This window comes from Artemia sp. Qi Xiang Cuo, chromosome 14, assembly GCF_049724085.1.
Source record: "Artemia sp. Qi Xiang Cuo chromosome 14, ASM4972408v1, whole genome shotgun sequence".
Lineage (NCBI taxonomy): Eukaryota > Metazoa > Arthropoda > Branchiopoda > Anostraca > Artemiidae > Artemia > Artemia sp. Qi Xiang Cuo.
The window spans coordinates 47,810,784-47,832,772 of record NC_142807.1 but is presented as its reverse complement, the minus strand read 5'-3'; the positions used below and the strand labels follow the sequence as shown (position 1 = coordinate 47,832,772).

The 21,989-nt window shown below is 38.6% G+C and overlaps 2 protein-coding genes across 5 annotated transcripts in view; both read left to right on the top strand.

Moving 5' to 3' along the window:
• The first annotated feature begins 5,216 nt into the window (after positions 1 to 5,216).
• On the top strand, positions 5,217 to 5,927 carry LOC148944549 (zinc finger MYM-type protein 1-like). The gene has a single exon (XM_089099957.1). The coding sequence runs from the start codon at positions 5,217 to 5,219 to the stop codon at positions 5,925 to 5,927; it is 711 nt and encodes a 236-aa protein (XP_088956083.1).
• A 2,113-nt stretch (positions 5,928 to 8,040) lies between these two features.
• The window catches only part of LOC148944547 (DNA-binding protein RFX2-like), a 193,090-nt gene continuing 179,141 nt past the window's right edge, over positions 8,041 to 21,989 (top strand). For all 4 annotated transcript variants that reach the window (XM_089100803.1, XM_089100800.1, XM_089100801.1 and 1 more), the window contains exon 1: positions 8,041 to 8,176. The gene's annotated coding sequence lies outside the window, so the exon portion shown is untranslated. The remainder of the gene's footprint in view (positions 8,177 to 21,989) is intronic.

Genomic DNA, 21,989 nt, shown 5'->3' with positions numbered 1-21,989 from the left:
AATTTAAAAAGTGTTATCATTATAACTTTCTTCGATTTTTTTTTTTTTTTTTGAGTGTATATTATGGTGGTTTCTTGTGTTAAAGAAAGTTATAATGATAGAAATCTTTTTTTAGGTTTTGTCATTGTAATTAAATTTAACAGTTTGTTTTAGTTCCTTTTTTGGGGGGGGGACATGACTGGTCACTATTTGGAAAAGTTTTATGAGTTGGTAAGAGATAGCCACCGTAAGAAGAGTTTCCTGTGGGGGAACGACACCCTTTTTGACGGTTAAGGCAACTTTTTTATAATGGAAAAGTTTTAGGTAGTGTATGGTGACTTATTGTGTGTCCAGTTCGGCTGCTAATTGATATTTAAAAAAGTGTAGGTGACGCATAAAAGTTAAGAATTAGATTTGTTGCTTAAAGTAAATTTGTTGTCACTGAGAGGAGAGGAGGTGGGATTTAAAAAAAATAAAAAAAAATAGGCTTATTGTCGAAGTAAAAACAAGACCAAAGATTTCGATGGGATCCCAAAAATGGAGTATATATTGGACTTCTTGGTACAGACAATCGGGTTTGTAGATTTCCGGTCTTCGCCAGACCCGTAAGCATGTTAGCATTTATCTCTAATCAACCGCTTGAAAATGTAAAAAAAAATTATACCGAAGTGCTGACCAAAACGGCTAAATGACGACCAAACGACTATTCCGCTGAGAAGACGAAGTTCAGATATGGATTCAGCAGCTATGTTTACGCCTATATATCATCTCCAATCGACAATCGAATTTAGAAAAATCTTTTACTTTTACTGAATTCCCGATTTTAGCAATTCCGTGCGAACTACTTGTCCGACAGGAAAATAAAGTTCAAAAACAGATTCAGCGTGTTTCATTACCCTTATATCAAAACTCTAATTAAGATCAGAAAAATATTTTTACCAATTTTGGCCGGATTCCGGGAAAACTAATTGTCCGGCAAAAATATAAAGTGACGGATGAGCAAGTATGGATTCAGTATGCCATTTTACTTTATTTCGAATTTATAATCGACTTCATAACAAACTTTTATTTCTAGTACACTAAATTTCCGGTTAAAAACGAATGCAGTATGTCTCCTTACCCCTTATACTTCGAATTTTGTTTTCGTTTTACCAAATTTCCGGTTTTGGCAGGATTCTGGGCGAACTACTTGTCCGGCCCAAAAAAACTTCAGATATTGATTTAGCATGTATCTTTACCCCTGTACCGAATCTGTAATTGACTTGCACACACATTTTATTTCTTCCAGATTTCCAGTTACGGACGCATTCAGATTTTTTTTTTCAGATTCAATCAGGTTTAATTAAAACAAATAGAAATAAATAAAAATAAATAAACTTCTCTATGCAAAAAAACGCACGTTGATTCCCTTAAAAAAATATCGAGTCCTCCTAATCACGCTTTACGACTCTCGCCTTACTCCTCAACACAACCACATCTCTCAACCACACACTTTACCATTTTAGAGATTCCTCCCTTACTTCCCAAAACCAAAGCTACCTTAACCTTACAAAATAATAATAAATAAATACAAAAAAAAAAAAACCGAGATAATAATGATAATAATTTAAAAAAAAATCTCAATTATTAATAAACTCTATTTATTGAATGTTCAGTAATATACTTTTTCAAATTATTTCTAAAAGACCCAAGGGAGCTCCTACATCTCAGCTCTTGTGGAAGCATGTTCCACACTTTCACGCACGCCACATCCGGTGCAAAATCCGACCGTACTGTAGGTGTTCGTCTCGCCAGAACGTTTGAGGCAGATCTCGTGTTCCTAGGGTGCTGTTCCGATACCAACTGGAATAGACTGTGGAATGCTGATGGAAGTAATCCGGAAAAAAATTTGAAAACGATAACTGAGCACGATAAATGAAAATTCCGGGCTAAATACTTGTCCGGGAAGAAAATAACGGTCTAAAACAAATTCAGTATGTGTCCTTACCCCTACATCGAACCTCTAATCAACTGCAGATACAACTTTTACTGTTAATCATTTTTCCGGTTTTGGATGGATTCCGGGCGAACTATTTTTCCAGCGAGAAAACTAGTTTCAGATATGGATTCAGCATGTCTCCTTACACCTCTAAATCGACTATGTTATTTACTTTTAAAATATCTTTAACTAACCCCCACCCCTAGATATAGAGCTACATAGCCCATCCACGAAAATAACCTGTACTTTGAACCAAAGAATCCCCACACCAAGTTTGACCAAAACATCTATAGGCCTACCCCTTTGAGAGTTATCATGCTTACAGACGGACAAATTGTACAAAGTCATAGATATCCCGTCACTTACGTTTGGGATCCAAAAATTTTAAGATTTTGCATCGAATATTTAGGGTCAGTCTTATAGGCACGAAAAAGCGGATGTGGGACCAGTTGCGTAGGATATTCACCGTTTTCCTCAAAATATACAGTCTTGTCCTGGGCTGGCCTCGTACATTAGTGATCCTAGGTCGTTTAAAGCAATGGTTGTAGTAGTAGCAGTGCTTTCTGTATTTACTGCGGAAAACTTGAAAATCCGGTATTTCTGATTAACTGTCTCCTCGTAGTCAAGCAGACCAAAGGTTTCGATGGGATCCCAAAAAGTGGAATATTTATTAGACTTCTTTGTCCGGAAAATCGGGTCTTGTAGATTTCCAATCATCGCCAGACTCCGTAAACATGTTAACATTTATCCCTAATAACCGCCTGAAAATTTACTTCTGCATCGCAATCCAAATCAAAGCTCTATACGACTTCAGAATTAAATCTAGCTTTTTATCAAATTTCCGGGTTGTAGGATTCCATACGAATTCCTTGTCCAGTGAAAAAAAAGAATTTTAGCTAATGCGGATTCAGTACTTATTTTTACTCCGAACTCGAATCTCTAATTGACTTTAAAAGAAACTTTTACTTACAGCCAATTTCATGTTTTGGCAGGATTCCAGGTGAACTGCTTATCCGTCAAAGAAATACAGTTCAAAAATGAATTCACCATTTTTCCTTATCCCTATATCGAATCTCTAATCGACTTTAGAAATAAACTTTAATTCTACCAAATTCCCGGTTTTGGCATTTACGAACTTGACCTGTACTTTGACCCAAAGGATTCTCACACCAATTTTGAACAAAATATCTCAATCCCTTGCTAGGTATCCGTCACTAACGTTTTAGGATCAGAAAAAGCGGAAGCCTAACCTGGCTCGAAAACAGTCAAAACAAGGAGAATGCAAAGATCAGTGTAGTTCCGTTAGGGTGGAAAAGACTGGCCTAATAAGTTCGAGATCTCGGAGTCTGACGTAAGTAAGATAAGGCGGGTCTGATGCTTTGATAAAACCAATCAGACAGATAAAAAAAAATCAATCAACTAAATATCGCAGAAAAGCCTGATCAAGGAGTTATGTCACAAACATGAAAACAAACGAGAAATCAACTGATATAGCCCACAAATAAGCCAATAAAATATAGCACAAAAAGAAGAAAGGAGACACTACAAAATTTCGTGGACTTAAATTAATCCGCTTTGAAAGAATATTATTATATTTTAGCCGTGGACGTTTTTTTGGGATCCCAAAACGTAAGTGACGGATACTAATTTGTCCGTCTGTCCGTATGTTAGCACTATAACTCTCGAAGGGGTTGAGATATTTTGTTCAAACTTGGTGCCTTTTGGTCAAAGTAAAGGTCAAGTTCGTAGATGGGCTCCCTAGCTATTTTGACGCCGGAACATTGAGTTCGCCCGGAATCCGGTTTGGAAGAAGGTAAAAGTTGTTCCTGAAGCTGATTAGAGGGTCGATATAGGGGTAAGGAGACATTCTGAATCCGTTTTTCCGCTTCATTTGTTACCGGACAAGTAGTTCCCCCAGAATCCGGCCAAAACCGGTTTTGGGGCGGTCTCCGGCGAAAATGTGTTTACTGACAATTTTGTTTCAGGAAATACAAGTTACAATTACCAAGGAAACACTTGGCGTTAGAAGACCGAACTTGACAGGACACCTAGCGACAGAAACGAGAGATAAATTCGAAACCGGAGAAGACTTCATGCCGTCGGTAAAAAAAAATGATGAGAAGGAGTCAGATATAGGGCAAGAGGTCTCTGATCAAAGACACAACATGAAACTCTTTTCATGTGTCGCCAAGCTGGAGTACATTATATCAATAGTTGCTGGTTCCACTGACATAGTTAAGAACGTCCGGGAACATTATGCGCTGAATGCAGGAGATATCTTGGTGGAAATACAATCTACATTATCTTCTGTGTTTGAGCTGCGCAAGCAACTAACAGTCGATTGTACAGAAGAACTTCTTAAAACTTCGGCAACTAGTGGAGTTGTTGTCTAAAATCACATTGACGACTCCGAAAGTGTAGTTCACAAGGATCCTGGAATAAGGAAGCCAATCTCTAGCGAAAACCAAAGGAAATACCTGATTTCATGTGGTCCTAATCAACCAAAGCTGAGTGTGTTCCCCGCTGATCCGTCAATATCAAAAAAGAAACAGTGTCGTTTTCACCCCGGCTGGTATGAAGATTACCAGTTCTTAGAGTACAGTATCGAGAAAGATGCTGCCTTCTGCTTCGTTTGCTCGCTTTTCCCTAGTGGTCCGGGGTGAGACCAGTCCGCAAACGCTTGGGTGGAAGACGGTGTGCGGCAATGGCAGAAAATGAAGAGCCAAGGAAAAGCAAAGAAAGGAAAACTGGCTAGTCACTTCTCTTCCGGGTCACACAAACCAGCTTTGTCGGATTATTGTCACTTCGTCAGCAGTAATGGTGATGTTGATTTCCTACTTGACGAACGAACTCGAGCTAAGCTTTTGCAGCATGCAAAAGATGAAGAGACACACGGGAAATTTTTGACAATTCGTTTGGACGTTGCAAGAACCATAGTGAGACAAGGCATTGCATTTAGATGAACGAAAGAACAAGACGACAACAGTGTTCAATTTGTTCAACTTCTAGCGAGATATGTGCCTGCTCTTGAAGCTTGGTTAAATGATTCTCGGCATAGACCATACAAAGTTACCTATCTACACAAAATGTCCCAGAACGAGTTTATTGAATTGCTTTCAGCAGAAGTCAGGGAGAAGATCCTTGACGAAGTCCTGGATTCAGAATTTTATTTACGACACGTGCGGATACGGATACGACACGTGATGCTTCTCATTCTGATAAGCTTGCAGTCGTAATCCACACCATCAGCTCGAAAGGGATGCCTAGAGAGAGACTATTAGATGTTAGCGAGGCAAGTGACAAAACTGGTCAGGGTATAGCAGAAAGTATAATAGGAACACTGACAAGGAGAGGAATTCAGCTGGATAAACTAGCTTTTCAGTCGTATGACTATGCAAGTGCAATGTCTGGTCAGTTTAATGGAGCCCAGCAGGAAGTATCGGAACTTCTCAGTCGCCGTGTGTCTTATATACCCTGCCAGGCCCACAGACTAAACACCGTGATAGAGCATAGTTGCAATTCATCTCTCTTGATAGCCGTGCTTTTCAATATCCTCGAAGAAATGTATGTGTTCTTCTCTTCATCTACACAGCGTTTTGCTGCCCTTAAAGAAAAATTTTCTTCGATTGAAAACAGCCTTAATCTCCGAAACTTATCACGGACCCGGTGGACCGCAAGGGCTGAAACCATACAAGCAGTGGTTACTTCGTTTGAAGCAATAGTCTCAGCCCTTGACGAAATAAAACAGATGAAGAACGCCGATACAAAGACGAAAGCACAAGCCTGCGGCCTCCTGAAAAGGATTCTCAACTTCGATTTTATTGCCTGCCTCATGTTCATGAAAAATATCATGTACAAGGCCAGGATTGCAACAGAAAAGCTTGAAGAAGAGGAGATGAACATCATCGACGCAATTGAGATGCTAGACGCTACGAAGAAACTTTTTGAAAGAATATCTTGTGAGAAATGAACAGTTTAATTGACAGTGCAGCACAGTTTGCCAAAAGGATGGCAGTGGACCCAGAGGCAGATTTCATCAGACACCATCGTCTGAGACTTGGACCATCTCGTTATGACAGCCGAGCTCAAAGTCAAGCCGATATCTCAATGCATCAGTTCTATAGACAACATTTCAGAATCTTGCTTGACAAGTTGACTACAATGATGGGAGATAATCTCAGAGCTTGCCTTGCCAATTTTCTGCCATTTTGCACCTTACTCCAGCCTCCTTTGAACAAAAGTATCTCAGTTGCAGATATTGAGCAAGCAACAAAGTTTTTCCCAAACCAGGAAAGAGCTCCAGACGCTACTGCTCTTCAAGTAGAGCTTGAAGTTTTGTTCCAGTTTTTCCAAGGCGCTGCTTGCTTCAGAGAAGTCCTTGGTGAAGGACATCGCCGGAACCGTCAGCTTAAGCAAGCCAGTCGTCTCTGCAAATTGGCAGCGACTGCACCTGTTGCAGTTGCAGCTGCCGAAAGAACATTCAGCAAACTCAAGTTTGTAAAGAATTGGCTGAGAACTGCCATGCTTGATTCTTGACTGGATTCCCTCATATTGTTGGCGAGTGAGAAAGACTTCACCGATGGTGTAGACTTAAACAAGATTGTTCAGCGTTGGTCCATTTTGAAGAAGAGGCGAATCCAGATTTAAGCTTTTCTTAGTTGTGTATTTGCACATGTAGTGTTCCGTTTTTGTCCTTCTTTGTTCCCGTAGATAAGTATAAATGATAAAACACTATTGTCCGTGAAATTTGTAGGTAATGACGAGTCGTAGAAAATGATCTACAAGTCGTTTAAATGACGGTTCTCACCCCATCCCCTGGCCTGAGTGCTTCGAGCCACCCCTGTTAGCAGCTAAGAAGTAAATATTCTTTTTTCATTTCTTCATCAAGTAGTTCTATAAACAAATGTTTTGGAAAACCATTCATTTATTAAGCTGGCAATGCCAGCTAATGCTAGCGTTTCTAGCAAAGTGAAAAGGTTCAGCATGGTAGTATCCTGTTGCCGGTGGACCACGCCGATGAAACGTTTATGGTTCTTGCTTGCCAACGGTTTTTTTTGGCAGTGCGCTGTTGATCTTTAGTGTCATTTTGGGAACTATATGAGACACCTACTGAAAATGGCTGGGGGTGGGCATTCACGTAGTGTATCTAGGGCAGTGAAAAAAGCTTGATTACCAAACGAGTCTGAGGTTGAGGTGGATACAGCGCTTGAAAAGGACAAGGAAGATTTGGCCATGTACCCAAAATTTGTTTCCCAGGGCAGGGGTGGTTCTGAAGACGCTGGATTCGCTCATTCAAGTCGGGAGGTAAGTTTTTGACTACGACTCTAGTGAAACATAGTTACAAACTCGGCTTAGTTACAAACTCGTCTTGTGAGGAAATGAACAGTTTAATTGACAGTGCAGCACAGTTTGCCAAAAGGATGGCAGTGGACCCAGAGGCTGATTTCATCAGACACCATCGTCGGAGACTTGGACCATCTCGTTATGACAGCCGCTAATGCTAGCGGCTGCATTTAGCATCTAGCTAATGCTAGCGTTTCTAGCAACGTGAAAAGGATCAGCATGGTAATATCCTGTTGCCGGTGGACCACGCCGATGAAACGTTTATGGTTCTTGCTTGCCAACGGTTTTTTTTTGGCAGTGCGCTGTTGATCTTTAGTCTCATTTTGGGAGCTATATGAGACACCTACTGAAAATGGCTGGGGGTGGGCATTCACGTAGGAAACTTAGAAAATATACGAAAGTTTCAGTTTAAGAAAAATCAGTCGTCGATTTCCCAAATCGCTCCATTTTTGGACAAAATATCCTTCTCGATATGCTTATTATATGGCATTGGACTTCAAGACCTTCCGTATTCATGGAAAGACCTACACCACAAAATCCCACTATCAACCAAGAGCCTAGCCAACTGTACCTGCACACAGAGCATAGAAATCGACATCTATCATCTTATATTTGAACTCCTAGAGTCGAAAGATCTGCTGAAAGATATCTGAATATATCTAATAAATATGAGGCAATCAAGCCAGTAGCTCTGTAGCCCACAGAGTGAAGCAAAAGGAAAAGGGCTAAATAGTTATACTGAAAACCCCGCCTGCTGTTAAATAGAAGAAGAAGACCTGAAGAATTCCGGTTGCCACAGCAACGAAAAATCAAAATAATAGAATACATTGATCAAAATTTACCTATTATATTAGCTCTGTGGATTTATAACACAAGGTAACTATCATCTTTCCCTTATCAGCATGATGTTTAGTAGTGAAATATTGGGCCAAATGTGTTTATTTAGCTGGGGTATTGTTACAGCAGGCTTAAGGTAGGATAGACCTGGGCTGAATGCTAGACTAATGGAAAAATTAATGTTTAAAATTTATTTTGCTATCCTTTCTAAAACACAAACATATCATTAGATCTTATATAAAAGAATTACCCCCACCCCCCTAATGTGCAAATATAGGTAACTTTTTACCAAATCATATTATTGAGTAGGCTAACAACCAAGGTAAACATATACCAAATCATATTATTGAGTAATGAATAAAGTGAATGCACCATTTGATGCCCTTTTTTATGCTGATTACAAATATAATAATCATTTCTATTGGAAATGAATTTCAGCCCCCCTCCCCCTATAGCCTAGGCCCTATATGCCAATTCATGGTATATATTTCTACATTAGGGGGGATAGGGGCAAATTTTTGTTTCTGATGTAAATGGGAGGTAATTTTAAACTTTACCCCCCCCCCCTAATGTAGAAATATATAGCCTACCCTGAATTGGCATATATAGGGGGGGGCTAAAATTCATTTCCAATAGAAATGATTATTATATTTGTAATCAGCATAAAAAAGGCACTGAATGGTGTATTCACTTTATTCCTAACTCAATAATATGATTCGGTATATATTTATCACAACTAAAGTGAATATACCATTCAATGCCTTTTTTTATGCTGATTAGGAATATAATAATCATTTCTGTCGGAAATGAATTTTGTTGTAACTCAATAATATGATTTGGTAAATATTTACCCATAAGGCAATAATATGATTTGGAAAAAATTTACTGCAAAATCTTTAGAGTAGGCCTGTTGTTCCTCAGAGTGGATGTAGGCTTTGGCCAGGGTAGGCCTGATTTGGTAAAGTTTTAGTTAAGGTGCTTCTTTCTGTCATGCCTTTACCTAACTTTGAACATTTAATATATTACATAGATCACATTAGTATAGACAGCATCTGGTCTAGCCTAGTGGGCAGGGGAGTAGGCTAGCTCCCAAATTTTTATTGGGAGGGGGCAAGAAGGTTCCATATCTGGATAGTCAAAGGGCATGAGCTATGTAATAGTTATTTTCACCAAATTATTAGAGGTGCACCCGCTGCCCCCAAACAACATCCCTGCTTGGGGGGCAGCTGATTCTGTGATGGAGGGGGGCATATGAATGCTTCCCAAGGTTTCTTTAATATAGGTCTTTAAACATTCATCATTCTTCATTTCACTTAAACTTGACCTTTAGCATTTTCCATGTTCTACTTTTCTGGCAATACTATAATAGGCTATAATAAACTCACTAGCCTATCCTACTTCCAATTTCCAGAAAATAAAAACACCATAAAAGCAATTTGACACAAATGACAATATGGTTAGATAGCAGCTTCTTGTTCTAAGAAATCAATTCAAAAGTTTGAAGTTGGGCAATGTCAAATTATGAAATATCAAAATTGATCTAGCCTAGAAGAGACCAGCCCACAAAAATCTAGCCACAGCCAATAATCTCAATATAAAAACCTATGGGAACCTCTGGTGGATTATAAGAGCTCTGACAGATGTGATATGGCAGTGTATGTTTTAAAATGTCAGACCTTGATTAATACTTCCACCAAAAATATAAGATTGGATCATGCTTTATGGTGTTCAAATCTGGAATTTTCTTGAATTTAGTCTGAAGGTCTGTGCCTAATTACAAATACTAGAAAAGCCATAAACTCATGTTGTATTCTCTTATTATTTGCCTGTCCTTTGGCTGCTTCCAAGATGTGCTGTCTTCACTGGTTTGCTGTTAGCATTTTTTTCCTCACATGGGATGGCAAATTCCAATGTTTGGCCACAAAACCTATGGCAGGTTCAACATGCAGTAATAAGGTGTCCAAAAGTGGGCTATGTTTTTTGTAAAAGCTGTGTTATATCCCCCAGAAAAAACAGTGTCCAGAAATTTTATGCAAGGAAGCTTTGCTAGGAACCATCATGATTAGCTAAAAAAATACTTCTGGCTGGAGACTGCCTCCTATTTTTGCTTTACTTGCAGCATTTTTTCAGTCAAGTCAAACCCTCAAAACAGTCATCTGAACTTCTGAAAATAAATGACCAGGTCAGTCAATACACCATTAATTTGCTTGATCTAGCTAAAAATAATGGTGTTGTACTTTTAACTGTCCCTTCCCACACTACTCACAATCTGCAGTCTCTAGAAAGGACCATCATGGGGTCCCTTAAGGCCTATTATAACCAGGAAGCTGCAAGTTTTTATGACTGCCCATAAATGTAAAACTATATCAGTGTGTAACATTGCAGAGCTGCTGGGGAAAGCATATCTTGGCTTTTGCTACTGAGAATATAATCAGTAGATTCAGATTAAGTGGGGTCTACTCCACCAACAGAGATCTCTTCAAGGATTATGAGTTCCTCTTGTCATGTGTCTCAGACAGAATGCCTACCATATCTAGTGAAGCACTTACCAGGGAAGTTTCTATGCTCAGCACAAGTCCTCTGCAACATTTAGACTCCTTCTTTAACATAGACCCCAAAATGGACACAGCATAGGTTCTGTCTATAAATGAGAAGTAAAGGTCAGCAGATGATTCATTGAAAGAGATTATCCATGTAACAGGTTCTGGATAATGATTGCGTACATGTATCCATGTACGCAAGCAATAGGAAACCTTCAGAGTAGTCTCTCCAATACCATTGCGCAAACTGAGAGTGCACTTAGAGCTGAGCTAGGTTCTATAAAAGACAAAGTAAATAGTGTGGAAGTGGCCCTATCCTCAAAATGTAGCGTGGATGAAATGAAGCAAATTGTGCAAGCAGAAGTCCGAGCACTTAGTGCTAACTTTCAGCAGTCGTTAGAATCCAAAGTACAACAGATCATCCGTGCTGAAAAAGACCAAGAGTCACGGAAAAACAACATTGTTGTATACAGTATTGACGCTTCTATTGATGACACTAACGCTCTCAAGCAGTTTTTATCAACCGAGTACGGAATCAATTGTTGTCCCATAACTGATGTCTGTCGCCTAAAGCAGAATATACAGGCTAGCAATCCAACCTAGAATACAGCACCGCCCCTTTTGTTTACTGTTTCATCCTTTCAAATTAAAAAAACATATCTTGAAAGAGTCTCTCTCAAGGAAAGGAGCAGTACAGTTCCGCCATGATCAATCGAAACAAGATCAAGAGAGATATAAAGCACTTGTTGCAGAGCTTAAGGACAGAATAGCTGGTGGTGAACAAAACCTTGCAAACTATGACCTTCGTATTGCGTCAAAAAACGCGAAAAGCGGAGGAGAAGTCTCTCCTCTAAACCCAATGCAGATGTAGAATTCCAAGTTGTGAACTATGTAAATAATGTAAATATGGGTGTTACCGAACATGTTAGTGCTTTTTCTACGGAAAGACTCTCATCCATGACTAGTGACAGCTCATTAGAGAGCGAAACAAGCTCTGGAAGCTACTACACTGCTAACTCGAAGGCACCAGCAACCACTTTAGGCAAAACAGATGAGGACTCAGATCAACCGGGCAACGGGACCAACGACCAGAGTAAGCAACACCAAAAACGAGTAAGTACAGATTTTTATGCTCTAATTACTAACGTCAACCAACTTCCTAACAAATTGAACGAGCTGAAATCCGTAATTTATTCCAAAAATTATGATCTGGTCCTATTGACCGAGGTTTGTCCCAAGTTCAGTAGAAACAGGCTTGAAGATTCCCATGTTAAGATTCCAGGGTATGGTGTCATGTCAAACCTACAGTCTTTAGAATGCAGGCGTGGTACGTTGGCGCTATTCAAGACTTGTTATAGTATACGATCATTATGTCTCCCAGGTAACTCACAATTTGTTGAATCTGTATGGTTCGACCTATGTGATGACAGCGGTGGAGTAATAACCAGAGTAGGCTGTATTTACAGAAGCCCATCTGCCCCTGATTGCCAAGAAACCGAGCGGACAATAGCAACAATGCTGCAAAAAGCAACTATGAATTACACGGGGAACCTTCTTATAGCTGGTGATTTTAACTTCCCTGACCTCATATGGAAGGATGGATATCCGTATATACCTGTACTTACGAACAGAAGCAGAAGCACGAATCTATTCACAGCCTTCACGACCTTAATCTCTACCAGATTGTCGAACAAGCTACTAGAGGCCGACTTTTCCAGAGACCGACTCTACTTGACCTAGTGTTCTTATGGGATAAAGACCAGCTTCAGAACATAAATTACTTACCTCCTCTAGAAAAGAGCAATCATATAATCCTAGAAGTGAATGTGTCATTTCGTAAGATAAAAAATGATTACATAAAGAAAACTTATGTAGACTACGGGGCGATCAGAAAAGAGCTGGAAGGCGTAGTTTGGTCACCTTTACTTCAAGGGGACGTCGACCAACAATGGGCTAACCTAAAGGACGAGCTACTTACACTTAAAAAAAAACGCACGTCAGTAAAACTCACGCCAAAGCCCAAAACACTGCCTTTCATGACCCCTGAGATACGCAAGGAAAGAAACAGGAGGGGACGGCACTGGAGAAAGTACAATAAAGGAGGGAAGGAAGAACACTACCAAAAGTTTGAAAAAGCTCGAAACAAACTAAGAAGCCTAACTAAACAACTTTACGCACAGTACAAGTCCAAGCTAGCTGATGATAGTAAGAATAACCCGAAGAAGTTCTGGAAGTATGTATCAAGTAAGGACCATAGCAGACGGTCAGTAAAAGCACTCAGTACAGATGATAGCAAGGAAGTGACCAACTTGAAGGACATCACCGAACTCCTCAACAGGCAGTTTGCGTCGGTATTCACCAATGAACCAGATGGTCCTCTTCCTCATAGTCCACCATACGACATCCCTAACCCAATGCCACCTATTCTACTCTCCCCCCTGTCATTCAAAAGCGACTTGAAGCACTAGACGTCCATAAGTCCGCCGGTCCTGATAATTTGCACCCAAGACTATTGAAGGAGCTTGCCAAAGAAATTGCACAACCACTATGCAATATATTCCAACTATCACTTGACTCAAAAAAGGTACCCATAGACTGGAAGCTGACCCATATCACCCAAATACTCAAGAAAGGTGACCGCACCAAAGCCAAAAACTACAGACCCATCAGTCTGACCTCAGCGGTGGCAAAAACCCTTGAGCGGATTGTGAATGCTGATATTTTGACACATCTCTGTAATAATAATATACTTTCCCTGACCAGCACGGATTTCTGCCAGGAAAATCAGTTGAGACCAATCTCCTTGAGACATACAGCACCATAACAAATTACCTGGAGAAAGGAACCCCTGTGGACCTGATTTTACTGGACCTAGCCAAGGCTTTCGACAAGGTACCTCACAACCGTCTCAGATTGAAACTTTCAGCAGCAGGTACCCACTCGGACGTGGTCGATTGGGTCATGGACTTTCTGACTGGTTGGAGTCAGCAGGATCGACTCTTCACAAATAATGGCGACAAGGTCTTCTCTGAACCATGTGATGTTGTAAGCAGAGTCCCCCAAGGTACTGTCTTGGGCCCTACCCTATTCCTTATATACATCAACGATATGATGAACGGAACAGAAAACAACATCACTCTCTATGCCGATGACTCCAAGTTGTTTGGGCCTGCAAACCAACAAAGTCTGCAGCGTGACCTTCATAAAATCCAAATGTGGGCACAAGACTGGCTACTTGAATTCAACACAACGAAGTGCAGTGTCCTTCACTTTGGAAGCAACAACCACCGTCACCAGTACTACATGTCCGATCCCAATTCACTGGCTAGCTTAATACTAAAGAGAAGTCCCGAAGAAAGAGATCTAGGAGTGCTGATAGATGAACAACTGAAGTTCCACGGCCACTGGCAACAAGCAGTTTCAAAAGCAAATTCTAGCCTTGGTCTCCTCAAATGCACTATAACCAGCCACTCCCGTACAGTCTTTCTAAGGCTCTATAAGGCTATAGTTAGACCCGTTTTGGATTTTGGTACGTGTCTCACCTCCCCTTCTTATAAGAATGACACCAGTCTAATCAAGGGAGTTCAGAGACATGCCACAAAATGTATAGCCGGCCTACAAGATCTCCCATACAAGAAGAGACTGGAACGCATGCAGCTGCCAACACTCGTCTTCAGACGCCGCCATGGTGATATGATGCTGACCTACAAGTATATCACACAACCAAAAAACCCCCTCTTTACCAAACATTCAAGTCAGCACCATACAAGAGGACACTCACATAAGCTGTCAAAACGTTTTGTTAAAACACAAACACTGCAACACTTCTTTTCTAAGCGTGTTGTCAACAATTGGAATAGCCTTCAAGCTGAAATGGCGACTGCACCTACGGCTGCGTCCTTCAAGTCCAGACTTGACATGGAATGGAATAACAAGCCATGGAAATATGAGTGGGACTGTCCGTCCCACTCAACTACTGACTGATGCTAACTTTATCATAATAAGTGTCTTGCTAGGAGGCTGATGCCGCTTGTCATACCCAACCATCTTGCATACTCAATCCAAAGTTGCTGTTGTGCGGCGGTGTCAGCTCTATACCACTGAAAATGGTCTTTACAGGCCATACCTATCTTGTGGCCACTGCTACCGAGTGGGCTTAAATTGCATCTCTCCAGCAAACCTCTCCTATGGCGTGTCACTGGGCCCTAACACAGTGACGAATTTTTGCCATCATTTGACCCGGAGCACAACAGATCCAGTATGGACCTTAATTTGCTCCGAAGTGCGAATTAAGGTAATTAAGGTAAACCCTTTTCTAAAAGGTTCAACAGGGAGAATAATATGAAAAAGTTAGAAGTGCTCATTGACACTCTGTGAAAGAATGCATTACTGCTGGGATAAAAGCTATATCTTCCAAGAAAGCCCTAGTCCTTGAAAAGAAGAAAGTCAGAGAAGTGAAAAGGCTAAGAAGCAAAAGGCATGTTCCTTGTAACAAGAGTTGCAGTTGGAGTGCTATTCTGAGTAGATGAGCCTGTATACAACAACTCTTCAAATTCCAGTATGGATAATAAAGACAAGCCCCCCTACCAGCAACTTCCAATATGTCACTGAGAAAGTCAAGGCTGGTGATTACATTCTGGTTGAGCTGAAGAGCTAGAAAGGGAATCCTGTTTACTATATTATCATTATCAGAAAAGTAGCAACTGAAGAATTTAAGGTCCATTTTCTGAAGGAGACTAGAGTAAGAGACTTTGTACTAACTGACAAGACAGATATTGTCTTAAAGACAGAAGTTGAAATGAAGCTACAACCACTAACAGGTGGAATATCAAGATTAGTGGAGTGGCTTACTTTTTGTGTTGATCAGTAAATTTATAATGTGAAATTAATGCTTTTTATTTTTTTTAAACCTTACTGAAAATGATTTTAACAAGTTTTAATGCTTCCCTGGCCACTTTTCTGTTTCTTTTGTCAGGTGGCCAAATATAAGCCAGAGATGGTCAGACCAGACTAGGGGGGCCTAGGTTTGGCACTTTGACCACTTAGATAAAGATGTATCCAGGTGGAAAAGTGGTGGAGTATTTCTAATTGTCTTTTTCAAGGATGGTACTGAATGAATTATCTTTGCTTTGGCATACTCAGCAACTTCTTATTGTTTGAATCAATTCCTAGAGATTTAAAAAAGTCAAAACCTGCTAATTGCTGGCCATTCTCCTATCTGTATAGCCTATTGGACCAAAAATCAATATTGAATATCAAAACATAAATATCAATATTGGAAACAATATTTGGGAATTCCTTTTTATTTCCAGGTTTTTCAACCATTTACCAGTGAACATCCAAGAGAAAAATTCCAGCTTACAAAAATTATTGTTAATATCTAGTGTAAATTTGAAGTTCCAGAGGGGAAGGGGCATTTGCCCCCCTGTCTCCCCTTCTCTATGACCATGCATAGATAACAGATATATATTCCTATATAAATATTGTTGTTTTGCCTGAATTTTGGGTTCCCAGTCTCTTTTTCACTAAATCTGAAGTAAAGTTCTAGTTTCAGGGCTTTGTGACATCTTGGGAAGTAGCTGAGTTTGGTAAATAAATCTTCCAAAATTGAATCAAGTGTCAAAAATATGCCCTGTGCTGATCCATTATGTTGGTAAATTTATGCATATTATTTAGCTAGGAAGAAAGTGATTAAATAACTTTATGCCTTTCTTCATGTTCTTTCTGAGTTCAGTAACTACTTTTGGGGCAAGTTCCATTTTGGGCCTTTAAAGAGGCTCAAGATAGAATAATAACCAAAAGTTTGATAGTCTTAACAGTAACTAAAAGTTAAAAAAATCTATTTGTAAAAAAAGGCATTTCTAGCTGATTCAGGGATGATAATTATTATTATTTTCATGAGTCTCAACAGAAAAATATTATTTTGAAAACAAATGTGCAGGAATTTTAAAAAATAACCTGGAACTTCTCAAAAAAGGCATTTCAGCCAAACAAAAGTACACCATTAGAATGACCATTTTTGAACATTTTAAATAGGTAACTTACAGCACCATCTCGAATAACAAGGAAAATCACGTTTTTCCACACATAGCACTAATACATCCTATTTTCCAAATTTAGTTCTTTTTCTTTGTTGCTAATAAGTCACTGAAACATCATATAGAGTTTTCTAAGCCTCATTTTTAAAAGCTAATTTTTATATCTAATTATTTTTTGAATAATTTTTTAACTTTACATCATAGTTTAAAAACTATAGACTTGGTAATAAGTTACCTTTTTGGGGCCCAAAATGGAATTTGCTCCAGAAGCAGTTATTGAATTAAAAAAAAAAAAAAAAACACACACCAAAAGGAACCAGATGATTTATTCACTTTCCTCCTACCTAAGTTATATGAATATGTATAAATTTTTCTGCTCATAAATTTATTTCAACTCTTTTCTTATCTTTAGGTCCTAGAAGTTTGCATACATCACAGGTCTATATCAATCTGAATTTTGAAAAAAAATTACCTCTATTTTTAAGTTTTCAATCTCTTTTGTTAGCTATAGTTTTCGAAAATGCCATTCCTATTATTTCAGAGAATTTTAAGCCATATCAAGGTTTTTTTTTTGCTAAATTAAAGAAATAATTTTTCAGATCTTTAAAACTTTATAAATTAGGGTGTATATTTAAATCAAAATAATTTTTTTGAATTTTCTATTCCAAACTACAATTCAAAAATAAAATCAGAGGCAACGCTGTAGCGTTGCCTATAGTGAAGGCCATACGGCTCCAATGTTTTATTATTTATTTATTTTTTTCCAGAGGCACTTGATATGGAAGGGGTCGTCTTAGAAACTTCAAAGGGGTCTCATTCGATTGGAAATCGAGAGTTATGGTGCCCTATTTAATAGTCGAAAATGATTGGAGGGCAACTAGCCCCCCCTCACGCCCATCATTCCCCAAAACACATCAAATCAAAATTTTAGAGATAGCCATTTTGTTGAGCGTAGTTGATTTCCAGATAGAAATTATGTTTTTGAAGAGGATACTTCCCTACAACCCTCGGGGCAAGGGTTTTAAGTTATGCCCTGGGGGCATATAAGGTTTTTAAAGAAGGCGTTGTTGTAGAAACTTCAAAACAGGCTCATTCGATTGGAAATTAAAGAGCTAGTGCCCTTTTTAATAGTCGAAAGTGATTGGAGTGTAACTAGCCCAAATCCCCCCCCCCCCCACGCCCATCCTTTCCCCAAACACATCCCATCAAAATTTTCAGATAGCCATTTTGTTCAGCATAGCTGATTTCTAGATAGAAAATATATTTTTGAGTAGGACACTCCCCCACAACCCTCAGGGCAAGGGTTTTAAGTTATGCCCTGGGGGCATATAAGGTTTGTATAGAAAGCGTTGTCATAGAAACTTCAAAACCGGCTCATTCTATTGGAAATTAAAGGGCTAGTGCCCTTTATAATAGTCAAAAGTGATTGGAGGGCAACCAGCCCCCCCCCACGCCCCACAGTCCCCCAAACACAGCCAACCGAAAATGTGAGATAGCCATTTTATTCAACTTAGTTGATTTCCGGATAGAAAATATATTTTTGAGGAGGATAATCTCCCACAACTCTCATGACACGGGTCTTAAGTCATGCCCTGGGGGCATATAAGGTTTTTATAGAAAGCGTTGTCGTAGACCCTTCAAAAAATGCTCATTCGATTGGAAATTAAAGGGCTAGTGCCCTTTGTAATAGTCTAAAGTGATTGGAGTGCAACTAGCCCCCCCCCCCCCCACGCAAATCATTTCCCCAAACACATCAAATCAAAATTTTAAGATAGCCTTTTTTTTCAGCGTAGTTGATTTCTATATACAAATTATGTTCTTGGGCAGTACTCTCCCCCACAAACCTCGGGGCAAGGGTTTTAAGTTATGCTCTGGGGGCATATAAGGTTTTTTATAGAAGGCGTTGTTGTACAAACTTCAAAACAGGCTCATTCGATTGGAAATTAAAAGGCTAGTGCCCCTTTTTAATAGTCGACAGTGATTGGAGGGCAACTAGCCCCCCCACGCCCATCATTTCCCCAAACACATCCAATCAAACTTTTGAGATAGCCCTTTTGTTCAGTGCTGTTGATTTCCAGATAGAAAATTTGTTTTTGAGGAGGACACTCCCCCACAACCCTCAGGGCAAGAGTTTTAAGTTATGCCCTGGGGGCCTATAAGGTTTTATAGAAGGCGTTGTCATAGAAACTTTAAAACAGGCACATTCAATTGGAAATTCAATGGGCTAGTGCCCTTTTTAATAGTTGAAAGTGATTGGAGGGCAAGTAGCCCCCCCCCACGCCCATCATTCCCCCAAACACATTCAATCAAAATTTTGAGATAGCCATTTTGTTCAGTGTAGTTGATTTCCAGATGGAAAATATGTTTTTGAGGAGGAAACTCCCCCACAACTCTCAGGGCAAGGGTTTTAAGTTATGCCCTGGGGGCATATAAGGTTTTTATAGAAGGCGGTGTCATAGAAACTTCAAAAAAGGCTCATTCTATCGGAAATTCCGAGGGCCAGTGCCCTTTGTAATAGTCGAAAGTGATTTGAGGGCAACTAACCCCCCTCTCACACCTACCTTTTCCCCAAACACATGCAATCAAAATTTTAAGACAGCCATTTTATTAAACATAGTTTTAAGTTCTGGAAATTAGGTCTTTGAGGATTACAACTCCCCCACAGCCCTCACGGCAAGGGTTGTAATTTAAGGATTCTCTGAATCCTTCATATTATTTCTTATGGAAGGGATGCTCGTATATAATTTAGAGAGGACTCATTTGAGTGGCAATTGACACTTCTCGTTTACTTTTTAAGAGTCAAAAGATATTGAAGGGCATCTAACTCCTCTCCCTCCTCCATGTCCTCAATGCATCAGATAAAAATTTTAAAACAGACATTTTCTTAAAATAGTTCAAAGTTCTGATAACAAAAAACTCCGGTGTCAACACAGCCCACCAGGGCCCAGGGGTAGGCGTTGTAAGTTATGCCCTGGGGCATAACTTATTAAAGGGGGTTTGAAACTTATGGGAAGAACACATAGAAAATCTATTATAATTATCAAATTATAAGGTTAAAATACATACTCTGTGATAGATGCAAAATTACTTTGGCACACAAATTCCTATTAAGGTCAATTCCAAACAGTCATGATCCCTTTGTGTCAGCAAGTGAAAAGGTCTAAACCCCCTTATTGGAGCTATTTTTTCAATCCAATCGTTGTTGCTAATTGCTGTCCACAAGTTATGCAAGCTGTTTATTTTTAATATAATAAGGTTTTTATCAAAGTGATAATAATCCTTGATAAAAGTCCCTTTCGATTTAAATCGAAATGTCTATATCCGTTTTACAAAGCAAAGAATAATTGAACAGTAAGCACCCCCCCCCATGCCATAAAAACTTGAAACTTTTTGCAATCAAAACAAACAAAAATTAATTAAAAAAAACTTTCCGAAAAATAAGTTTCTCAAAGAAAAGTGAAGGCCATTCTAAACTTAAGCTCAGCAGATACAAATACCTGTTAAAATTCAAACTCGAAACGACAAGAAATTACTATTAAAGAAAAAATGAAACCCAAAACAAACAGAAATTAAATAAACAATCATAGCAAAAAACATACAATCAATCAATCAATCAATTTATTAATACTAAAAAAAAAACAATACAATTACAAACTTAAAATTTAAACACACCCAAGAAGCTAAGCTTGTACAGGGCCAACAAAACAAATAAGACACTATTATAAAGCACTAGAAAAAAAAAAAAAAAAAAAAAAAAAAATTATATAATACAAATTTATGAAAATAGGAGAAATAATAGTATAAAATAGTAGAATTATTTTAAATATATTTAATTAAAAAAAAAAAAAAAAAAAAAGACATAAATGTGGATAGAATGCAAAAAATGAAGAAAAAAGGGGGAAAATACTATACTGGAAATACCCAGCGAGAAAGTGCCTTTGCAGAAAGAAATAGAGGGACATCAGGAGGGATGGAGTTCCATAGTAAAATAGATTGATAAACAGGAGACCTCTGACCTGCTGTTGATGAACGCTTAGGTAAAATGAACCTGCGATAAGAGCTACGTAAAAAGAAGAGTACCTACCTGAGCCTGACAGAAAGAAAAACTGCTGCAGAGATGGTGGGAGTCTACCTAGAAAAGCAGAATGTGCTAAATAAAGGTAACTTTTACCCACAATACGATCCAGCGGAGCTATTCCAGTATCATTATAAAGATCAGAGGAAGGGTAAAAACAAGGAAGAAGAAAAGTAGCCTTCACTGCCCTATTTTGGGCTCTTTGAAGTGAGCAGAGAAGAGATTTATTAGTACTACCCCAGACAGAACAGCAATAAGAAAGGTAAGGAAAAATAAAAGCATAATAAAGAGAAAGCATAACATCAGGGGGAAGAAATAAGTTAACCCTGTACAACATTGAAGATTGGCGGAGGACAAGGGAACGGGTATGAGTTATATGGGGTTTAAAAGAAAGAAAACAGTCAAGATACACACCAAGAAATTTCACTATAGTAGCTTGCGGTATAATATCATTCCCATAAGTCAGGATACAACAAGTAATAATATAAATAAATAAAAAGATCTTAAAGCAAGTTATGCTTCAACTGAATGAGAAAATCAAGATTAAACCTAAAACAAATATTTTCCTATTAAAGTTTAAATGAAACTTATAACGACCAGAAATTAAATAAACGATCAATACGAACAAACATACATTATATATTAATGTAAATGAACAAATAAATCTTAATACGAGTGAAACTTAAATTGAATATGCAAATCAAGTTTGAATCAAATAAAAATAACTACAAACAAGAGTTTGGGTATTGTCTCACTGCAGAAGCCTAAAACCTACTGCGTCATTGGCGCTTTACTGAAAACGAATTATATTGTAAATGCTTTCTTTTGTACTTAATATTGAAAATAAATATTAACATTACAGTAAAATTTTGAACTGATGAGCTTTTAGCAATTAATATCATTATGCATCAAATATTCAGTTTAATTTATTAGTTCTTTTCAAGATTGGTCAAGACAAATATACACTACAAGCAAAATTGGGATACTGCCCCCTTCTTTAACTGTAAAAACCTAAAGCCTTCTGCGTCAATAGTGCTTCACTGAAAACGAATTACTCGTATATTACAAATTTATTATTTTCCAGTTCTTACAACATTGAAATTGAAAATAAAAATTATGGTGAAAAAAAAAATCTTGAACTGATGGATCTTTCAACAATTAATATCACTAGCCTATATATCTAATATTCAATTTGATTT